Source organism: Mus caroli, chromosome 10 (genome assembly GCF_900094665.2).
Source record: "Mus caroli chromosome 10, CAROLI_EIJ_v1.1, whole genome shotgun sequence".
Classification (NCBI taxonomy): Eukaryota; Metazoa; Chordata; class Mammalia; order Rodentia; family Muridae; genus Mus; species Mus caroli.
In genome coordinates this window covers 74,630,379-74,640,032 of record NC_034579.1, presented here as the reverse complement: position 1 = coordinate 74,640,032, position 9,654 = coordinate 74,630,379, and the positions used below count along the sequence as shown (strand labels likewise).

Here is a 9,654-nt window from a genome sequence, read left to right as displayed (position 1 = left end):
AAAAAAAAAAAAAAAAGGAAAGGAGAAAGGAAAGGAAAGGAAAGGAAAGGAAAGGAAAGGAAAGGAAAGGAGAGACGGTGCTTAGGGAGGGCCATGTGCCAATAAAACATCATTGACAAACATGGACAGAGGACTGTGATTTTGGAGCCCTGGCTCTAAGGTGGATCCCATGTGGGGCGTGTCTGCACATGGCTCTGACAAGCGCGGGTTCACAGCCTCTCTCTACCACAGACACACTGGTGGCGGTGCTGGAACGGGATACCCTGGGCATTCGTGAGGTTCGGCTCTTCAATGCAGTCGTGCGCTGGTCTGAGGCTGAGTGTCAACGGCAGCAGCTTCAGGTGACACCCGAGAACAAGAGGAAGGTGCTGGGCAAGGCCCTGAGTCTCATCCGATTTCCCCTGATGACCATCGAGGAGTTTGCAGCAGGTAACAGACTTGAATGGCAGCCACTCAGGATTCAGCTTTGGGCTGGGACTCCGTCGGCATGCATAGGTTTGGGGTCGGCCCTGGAAAGGCTTTAGGAAGCTGCGGCGTGATGAGAGACTGGCTGTGAAGTAACCCGCTTCGGCCTAGGAGCCTGTGCATGGACAGGCAGGGTACAAGCTCTACCCAGTATGAAGCAAGGGTGTTCCACAGCAGAGGTCTAAAAAGACTCACACACGTGGGAGTCTGCCAGCCCAAAATGCCAGGCAGAAAGATATCATGGTGGATCCCAGGAAGGTGGCACCCCTCTACTTAGCCAGGTCCTGACAATGAGATACCCCACCCTGAGGCCAGGTCCTGAGTCTGCCTTCCCTTCCTGCTGTCAGCCAGCCCTCTGCCCGCAGGCCCGGCACAGTCCGGCATCCTGGTGGACCGGGAGGTGGTCAGCCTCTTCCTACATTTTACTGTCAACCCCAAGCCGCGTGTGGAGTTCATCGACCGGCCCCGATGTTGTCTGCGAGGCAAGGAGTGTAGCATTAACCGGTTCCAGCAGGTGGAGAGCCGCTGGGGTTACAGCGGCACCAGTGACCGCATCAGGTGAGAGCTTGGCAGCTTAGGTGGGGGCAGGGAGGTTGTTGAGACCCTTGTGCGCAGCAGGAACTGCCCATGCGTTAGATGAGGCTTTGGTCCAGAATGGGCAATGTGACCTCCCCACAGCTCCAGGCTGCTCCATGGCCATTGTAGCTGCTCAACTTTATGGGCTCAGGACATTGTTCCACTCAATTCCTTCTGCAGGTTCTCGGTCAACAAGCGCATCTTTGTGGTGGGTTTTGGGCTCTATGGATCTATTCATGGGCCTACTGACTACCAAGTGAACATCCAGGTAGGTCACCAGCCCCTTCCTCGAAGGTCCCTGGCCATGCAGCCAACCTGCCTCCTGGCCACACCCACAGCCTGGTGCTGTCCCATCCCCTGCATACCATACGAAGGCAGCCACAGCTGGACCTCCGATGCACCCTGGTCCCACATGTGTCTCATCAGGCTTTTTTGCCATGTCCCTGCCACGCCCATCTTGAGAGCATGCCCAAGTACCCAGGCCACGTCCTCATCAGTCCCTGTAGCCCCTGCTTGCCCAGCTCAGACCCTGGCATCTGAGCAGCCTCTGTCCCCAGATCATCCACACGGACAGCAACACAGTCCTTGGTCAGAATGACACAGGTTTCAGCTGCGACGGTTCTGCCAGCACCTTCCGTGTTATGTTCAAGGAGCCCGTGGAGGTCCTGCCCAATGTGAACTACACCGCCTGTGCCACGCTGAAGGTGGGGCCTGCACTGCAACCCAGGGCTTGTTCCTGGTCCCTGTGGACTTGGTCTGTGGGTGCCTCTCTGTTGGTAGTAACAGTCCTGGGGCATCCTGACCTCACTCTGCCTCCCACCTCCAGGGCCCAGACTCTCACTATGGCACCAAAGGTCTACGCAAGGTGACCCACGAGTCTCCCACCACGGGGGCTAAGACCTGCTTCACCTTCTGTTATGCGGCTGGGAACAACAACGGCACATCTGTGGAGGATGGGCAGATCCCTGAAGTCATCTTCTACACCTAGGCCATCCACCCAGGTCACCCTGGCCAGCCACAGGCCTGCCTCCCTCCCCACCACCTCCCACATCATCATGGAAGGGGCTGCCTGTGTCCACAGTGACAAGTGTGACCACCTGTCCCAAGGCACTGAGGAGGTGGTTAGGCCATGGGCTGGGCCCCGTTGAGACAATCCCTCAGTCTTGGGGGACAGAGTGGGACTAGCCTTGGATGGACAGGGCGTGGTGGGTCACAGTCCCTGAAGCTCAGGGCAGCAGGCCAGCTCCGAGCCCCAGTGCTGCCCTGCTCCTCCGTTCTCTTCAACTGCACACTGCAATGCATACAAGCCCACACTCAGCTGGAGCCCTCGGCAGGCCTCTCCTCCAGCCAGTGGTCAGGGTTTCATGTTCCTTTTCTTCTCTGCTGCTCCCTGGGATGTCCCAGGTCCTGACCTGCGTGCACTGCTGCCCCCTGAAGCCCTGGCCTGCTGGGCATGTACACAGAGCAGCTGGGAGCTCTGCCCCAGGGTAGGTGACATGTGGCCATGGTTCCTACTTCTCACAGCAGCGCAAGTGCCCAGTCAGCACTGTCCACCCAAGGCGGACAGAGTCCTCACAGGTGTAACCAGCAGAGCTCAGCCTTGAGACTGCAGGCCCATCAAGATGCACTGGGCACCCAGCTGGCCTGATGTGGCTCCCCGGGGGTACCACAGAACACCCCTGTACATACCACAGCCCTGGCCCTCTAGGTCACCACATCACCCCATCCAGTGATGTCCCAGAAGGCGCAGTCTCCAGTTTGGGGTTCCACTTCCTCATATTTCTGTACCAGTGACCTCCTGCCCAGAACCCATCCCAAAGCCATGGGAGGTGTGCCCTCCACACTGTGTCCCCAAATGATTTTTTTTTTTTTTTTTTAAATAAAGGAAAACATCTGCCTTGAATCACTGAGTGCTATGTTGTCTGTTACATGGTGGCTGAGAGGCAGGCGTCTCAGCCACCCACACTGTTCCCCGAGGACACCTTCGCAGTACCACTAAAGCAAATATGCAGGCAGCCAGGCTGGCTACCAGCCAGATGTGGTCTGCCATCTTAGGCCCTAAGAAGCAGATAGCCTAGGGGTACATGACACCTGGCTGGGCAGTGGTGGCGCACACCTTTAGTCCCAGCACTTGGGAGGCAGAGGCAGGCAGATCTCTTGAGTTCGAGGCCAGCCTGGTCTACAGAGTGAGTTCCAGGACAGCCAGGGCTACACAGAGAAACCCTGTCTCATACCAAAAGAGCTAAAGAGATGGTTTAGTGATTAAGAGTGCCTACTGCTCTTGCAGAGGACCTGTGCACACTCAAACTTTGCTTTTCGAGACGGGGTTTCTCTGTGTAGCCCTGGCTGTCCTGGAACTCACTCTGTAGACCAGGCTGTCCTGGAACTCAGAAATCCACCTGCCTCTGCCTCCCAAGTGCTGGGATTAAAGGCGTGCGCCACCATGCCCGGCTTCCCCTTATTTTCTTAAGGAAAATTCTCCAACTTCCATCTTCCCTTCTCCTAAGAACCCTTTAAAAATTATTTTATTTATATTACAGTCGATGTCTCCAGACACACACTAGAAGAGGGCATCAGATCCCATTACAGATGGTTGTGAGACACCATGATGGTTGCTAGAACTGAATTCAGGACCTCTGGAAGAGAAGTCAGTGCTCCTAACATCTGAGCCCTTTTAGAAATGTTTCCTGGGTGGTACCTGTATAATCATGAAGTCCTGGAGTCCACCCCCACCCCCATTTCCTTTCCACTTGGGCAACCTCCTCCCAGCTCCGCTAATCTCCCACTGCTCAGGGCTTGGCTTCTGAGGCAGCTTTCAGTCTGCAGCCACACTGTGCAGCCCCCTGCCCTCGAGGTGTCCACCTTATATGGGCTGTGCTCAGACCCAACCTGTCCATCTGCTTGGGGACTTCTGGATCCCTCAGGTTTGGAAGCAGCAGCCTTCCTCTCCCACTGCATCACCAGTCTCCTCCGTCTTTCCTGGGGCAGATGGTGCCCAGCTCCCTCGGGATTCCCATGATCCAGCTGGGTCCTTGTCAGTTCCCGATCCTAGACTTGAATTGTCCTATGGATGGTAAAGCCCAGGCCAACACTCTGGGATGTTTTTCTTTTCTTTTTTATTTTTTTTTAAAAAAAGCCCCTAAACTCTACGGCTTCAAGGAAGCGCCAGAGAAACATAAGTTCATTTCTGTACACGTCGTAAAGCAAGAACTCAGTTCCCACGACCAAGGCCTGGCCCTCCTGTGGGACCGCCTCTCTGCTGCCCCAGGCCTGGCGTTAAGGCGATTCTGTCCCGTGGGCCCTGCACGCAGGGACACGGATCACGGCCGCCCTGGTTCTGTGTGGCCCATACCAGTCCCTATGCGGTGACCATCCCGCGCTCCACCCTGGCTTTGGTGCAGCATTGTGGAAGTGCACGCGCCTCCCCTTTGATGGCTGAGGCCTCCCCGTGTGACACCCATGCCCCGGGCCTGCCCCCCTCGAGAAAATGGCCTTTGGATTGAGGGGACAAGCTGGACTTTATGAGCTAACAGGGGCGCAGCAGGGACGGCGCAGCGCTTCTCTCCTGGGTTTAAATAGTTAATGCTCTCGAAGGGGATGACGAGACACGGGTGTAGAGATTTCCGCCAAAGTCCTGTGTGAAGGAAGTGACCCCAAGTCCTGAAAGATGTTGCTTGCAGGTGGGCCAAGGAGCCCCACACCACCAAGGACACTGCCAGTTTCCTAGACACCCGCCTGGGGATCTTGAGCGGCTGCACCCACCCTCACTTATGTCGCTGCAGCGATTTTCTCTTTCTCCTCTTGAAGAAGCAGCAGCACCTGCATGGGTGACAAGGGCGGTGATACGGAATGTGGGGAATGGTGGCCCAGCGGTTGATATGGGGCAATGGGGTAAGAGGTGGTGGCCCAGTGGCCAGCACAGGCGGCCTCTCAGCCACTGCACACCCTGAGCCTTACTTTGTTTCATCCGCCACCTCTACTTCTGCAGGGGCCGCGATGGGGGCGTTGGAGTGGCCCGCGGTGGGGTCGTCTGTGTTCAGCTCTCCATTAGTGGAGTTGAGCGCCTTGAAGAGCAGTGGTTATCAGGTTAGCACCTCTTGCCCTGCAGAAATGTCGCAGGAGCCTCCATCCCCTCTAGGACAGGCCCCCACGCCTGGCCAGCCCTCACCTGGTTCTTGGTGTGGAGCTGAGCTTTGTCGCGATGTGGTGGCTGGGAGGGCACGTCAGGGTGGACGGTGCCGATGGGTGTCGGCTGCGAGAGCGGATGTCAGGACAGGATGGAGCCGCAGGTGTCGCTGCAGCCCCAGGACAGTTCCTGACCCGTGCCCTGGCCCCAGCCGCCCCTCACTGTGGAGAGGTCGGCCCCTCCCACCAAAGTTCCCACCCACACCCTACTGTATAACCAAGGTCTGTGTCACCACCTGCACCCCTTCAGCTGTGAGCATCTCAATCTGAACACTTTCAACTATGGGGTTCCCAACCTGGGGTACCTTCTTCACTTATAGGGGTACCCATGCAGATTCGCCTATGGAGATGCCCACCCAGTGCACCCCTCACACACCGAGTCCTAACCCGGAGCTCTCACATCACCTGCTCGTACCAGGGGCTTGCCGGCCCAGTCATACTCGTAGTCAAACACGTAGCCGCTGCGGTCGAAGAGGTCGGTGAAGAGCTTCCTCAGGTAGTCGTAGTCTGGCTTCTCAAAGAAGTCTAGGCGCCGCACATAGCGCAAATAGGTGGCCATCTCCTCTGCAGAAGAGGACCAGGGGCGTGGTCACATGGAGGAACCCAGCTTGGAGGATGGCTCTATAGGCGTGGCCACATGATGGGGCAGAACTAAGGGGGTGGGATGCAGTCGGCTCCTTACCGGGGAAGCTCTCACACAGCACCTCGATTGGTGTGGCACGCTTGGTGTCTCCAATCTTCTGGTAGCGCTCCTTCAGCGTGTCTGCCTGCGCGATGTGACCTTGGTCTTAGCTTTAGCCGGACTCAGCACCCAGCATCCAAGCCCACAGCCCATCCCCACACTGGAAAGGCCACACCCACCTTGAGCCCCTGCCAGGGCAGACTGCCGCGCAGGAAGTACATGAACATGTGTCCCAGCGCCTCCAGGTCATCCCGGCGGCTCTGCTCTGCGGGGACAGCACGGGTTCAGAAGCAGCCTCCCCGGCGCCCGCCCCTCTCCGGCCCCTGCCCGTAGGGCTGCTCACCCTTGCCCAAGTGCGTGTTGATGCTCATGTAGCGCGCCGTGCCTGTCAGGCTCTTGTGCTCGCGGTATGGGATGTGCTTCTTAGTCTCAGGGTCGATGTACTCCTTGGCCAGCCCAAAGTCGATGATGTGGATGGAGTGCTGCCGCTTGCTGCCCGGCCGCCCAACCAGGAAGTTCTCGGGCTTCACATCACGGTAGATGAGGCTCTTGGTATGCACGTACTCCATGCGCGTGATCTGCGAGTGAGCTGAGTCAGGTGGGGGCTCAGCACCTAGGCCCAGCCCTGCTCACCCCACCCTGCAGGCCCCAGCCCTCCACACCAGCTGGATGGCGATCATCAGCACCGTCTTCAGCGTGAAGGTGCGGTCGCACAGGTCGAAAAGGTCCTCCAGGCTGGGCCCCAGCAGCTCCAGCACCATGGCGTTGTATTTCCCACAAGGGCCGAAGTAGTAGACCTGAGGGACGCCCTCTGCGAAGGAAACATCCATGCTGGGTGTCCGGAGCCGCTGCTGGCCTAGGAGTGCTGGCCCCGTACCCGAGTCCGCCTCACCTGTCGTGCTGAGCTGCTTGTAGAAGCGGTACTCCAGGTGCAGCTGTGGGGCCCGGGACTTGATGGGCTCCTGCGGGGCAGAGAACTGTTACCAGGCCTTCTTCCCAGCAAGGGCACAGGGAAGGGCAAGGGCAGGCAGGGCACACTCACCAGCTTGATAGCCACGTACTCATTTGTATACAGATTCTTTCCTGGGGAGGCAACAGAGACTGTCAGGACTGTGGCCCACCCAGACCCCAAGGAGGCCGTCTCCTCCTCGGAGCACAGCTCGCAGAAGCCCGTGGAAATGAATCCCCTCTTGTCAGCTGTTAAAGTGCCTCTGGCCACAAGCGCCAACTGCCTAGGCATCCCAGGCACTACACCTCTCCACTTGCATGCAGTCATGGGGAGATGTCTCTCTGGGACACAGCGGTCACAACACAGTCCATCCTCACTTTGGAGGCAGCCCCACAAAACCACACATACTACCAAGATGGCTGGTTGAGGGGACGTAATGCTCACACCCCATGCTGCTGACCCCCACCCTGGTAAGTCCAGCAGTAGGCTCAGCCCACTCCGTCAGCCTTTCCTTGCAGGCAGGGCTCCCATCTGCTGTCTGAGCACAGCGCAGGCCTGCCTCAACATCACTAGTCACAAAGACCATCATCTCCAGGGCCACCCCCAGCGGCTGCACCTGCCACGCCTGCAGGGAAAGGCCCCGACTACTGCAGCAAGTAGAGCCACTGTGACAGGATCTGTGGCCAGGTTGTCTACAACCACCTCAGCCTGTTGGGGCCTCTATCCCCAGTCAAAGCCAGCCACCAACTTGTAAAGAGTGCCCCCAGGCTGAGGCATAGCTAGCCCTTTGGGGTGGTCTCCATCACTCTCCAGCAGTCATGGACATCAGCAAGCAGCCTTCTCTGATACCAGGCCAAGTTCAGAGCCCACTTGTAGGCTGGGCCTGTTTCTCTTTGACAGCGATGGCTTCCCACCTCCTGTGCTCTACCAGGGTATGCCAGGTTATATAAGGTGAAACACCATGAAGTTTCTTCCAAGAGGTTGGCTCGGTGACAGTCCAGGTCACCATGGGTCTGGTCTCTACCCTACACCCTGCAGGCACCTCAGATCTCCTGGGGGAGCAGCCAAGGACTGCCCCTTGCAAGGGAGGTGGGGCCTACACAGTGTTAAGCCAGCTCTCCTCTGGGAGGGTTTGTTCAGGTCTCTCTGGAGCCATGGCTCTCACATGCAGGAAGTCAAAGTTACCCAAGGGAGCTCAAGTCTCCTCGGCTGCAGTTGCAAACACCTGCTTATGAGCAGATGTCTCTAACTTCAACCACCTCAGGGTCACTCCTCTCCTGTGGCCACCTCCCCTGGGGTTTTCACTGATCCAACCCTGCTCTACTGCTGGCCTCTCCCCCCCCACACCCCACCCCCGCACCTGAGCCAAGTCCTTGAGAAAGCAGGTTCCCTATGCTAGGCACTGGAAGTCTTGAAGGATGTCAGAACTGGCAGGCTGATGGTGCAGAAGCCCCTGTCATGTAGGCACGGCCATTCTGAGCCCACAGTTTACAAGTGTGCCCTATCTTAGTGGAGAGCACCTGCATGCAAGCAGCCAGCCTCAGTCCAAGCCCGAGTTCCCAGAATCCACAGAAAGGAGAGCAATGAGACTCCCCAAAGTTGTCCCTGACCCTCACAGGTGTGTGTGTGTCATCTCTGCTCCTCAACATACACACATTTTGATTTTTTTCTTAAATGTGCTAGGGACTGGGGAGACAGCGTAGTGGTTAGGAGCTTCTGGCTACTCTTCCAGAGGATCTGGGCTCAGTTCTCAGCACACACATAGAGGCTCTCAACAGTACCTAATTTTAATTCTAGGGGACCAGGCGCCCTCTTTCAGACACCCCAGGCAGGTACACACTGCAGCAACATACACACAGACAAAACACCCATACACATAAAACAAAAATTAAAAAAAAAAAAAGTGTGTGGGAGGGCTAGGCATGGTGGCAAACACCTTCGATCCCAGAACTTGGGATGCAGAGGCAGGCAGATCTCTGAGTTCTGGTTAACCAGGTCTACAGAGTGAGTTCCAGGACAGCCAGAGCTACACAGTGGGACCCTTTCTTACAAAGAAGAGGGAGAGGGCACACACACAGGGAATGTGGCCCCATAATCAGAGCAGGAAAGCTGCACAGACGAAGGGCTTCGACTTCCCAATTTCATCAACAATTACTGCTATGCAGATCCAAGGCGCTCAGTGGCCTAGCCAGCCAGGTCACCAGACCTCATAAGGAGTAGGGGTGGGGTAGAGGGTGAAGGTTCAGGCAAGGAAGCAGCTCACACTCTGAGAAATCAGCACCTTCAACGCTCACTCTGTGTGGGGGCAGGGAGAACAGGGAGACAGGAGACAAGTTCTCACTGTGTAGCCCAGGTCTGCCTCTTATGAAGAACACCGTCCTCAGCATCCTGAGCGCTATGAAGCTGGTTCTCAGTTGGGGCTGGAATACTGGCCTGGCTCCCACCAAGCACACCTTACCCCTGAGGTGCTAGTTCTAACCTAGGTTAGGGTGTAAATAGCTGACAGGGACTCTGAACTCCAACAAAGGTCAAAGTGCACAAACTGGTGGCACAAGCTCCACTCCTAGCAGGGAGAACAGGAAGCAACAAGCACTCACACGCAGCTTCCCACAGACAGCTCCTGCACAGGATGCAGTTGAACCCTTCTAGGACTCACACACCTAAGTGCCCGCACGGGATCTGTACAAGGACATGAGCTGCCTTAGCTGCCTGAGGTCAGGACCCCAGGAGGACACTGCAGGCCATGTGCACATGCATGCATGTATCAGGGCTGCACTTTCTTTTTTTTTTTTTTTTT

At 56.9% G+C, this 9,654-nt stretch overlaps 2 protein-coding genes across 6 annotated transcripts in view; one reads left to right on the top strand and one right to left on the bottom strand.

Annotated features, from left to right (window-relative positions):
* Btbd2 (BTB domain containing 2) overlaps window positions 1–2,947 on the top strand; it is a 12,715-nt gene extending 9,768 nt beyond the window's left edge. The window contains exons 5-9 of one of the 2 annotated variants that reach the window (XM_021174819.2): window positions 232–429; window positions 831–1,023; window positions 1,222–1,309; window positions 1,599–1,745; window positions 1,868–2,947. In XM_021174819.2, the coding sequence (XP_021030478.1) occupies window positions 232–429; window positions 831–1,023; window positions 1,222–1,309; window positions 1,599–1,745; window positions 1,868–2,029 (788 nt within the window). In that variant the 3' untranslated portion in view covers window positions 2,030–2,947. Of the gene's footprint in view, window positions 1–231; window positions 430–812; window positions 1,024–1,221; window positions 1,310–1,598; window positions 1,746–1,867 lie in introns of both variants that reach the window. The other variant, XM_029482845.1, reaches the window with a different exon arrangement.
* A 1,193-nt stretch (window positions 2,948–4,140) lies between these two features.
* Window positions 4,141–9,654, bottom strand: part of Csnk1g2 (casein kinase 1 gamma 2) — an 18,711-nt gene continuing 13,197 nt past the window's right edge. For 2 of the 4 annotated variants that reach the window (XM_029482675.1, XM_021173901.2), the window contains exons 3-12: window positions 6,951–6,991; window positions 6,801–6,870; window positions 6,571–6,719; window positions 6,252–6,486; window positions 6,088–6,173; window positions 5,909–5,993; window positions 5,642–5,790; window positions 5,210–5,293; window positions 4,999–5,105; window positions 4,141–4,860 (exon numbers count right to left, since the gene is read on the bottom strand). In XM_029482675.1, the coding sequence (XP_029338535.1) occupies window positions 4,806–4,860; window positions 4,999–5,105; window positions 5,210–5,293; window positions 5,642–5,790; window positions 5,909–5,993; window positions 6,088–6,173; window positions 6,252–6,486; window positions 6,571–6,719; window positions 6,801–6,870; window positions 6,951–6,991 (1,061 nt within the window). In that variant the 3' untranslated portion in view covers window positions 4,141–4,805. Of the gene's footprint in view, window positions 4,861–4,998; window positions 5,106–5,209; window positions 5,337–5,641; window positions 5,791–5,908; window positions 5,994–6,087; window positions 6,174–6,251; window positions 6,487–6,570; window positions 6,871–6,950; window positions 6,992–9,654 lie in introns of those variants that run through there. The other 2 variants (XM_021173900.2, XR_002378893.2) reach the window with 2 other exon arrangements.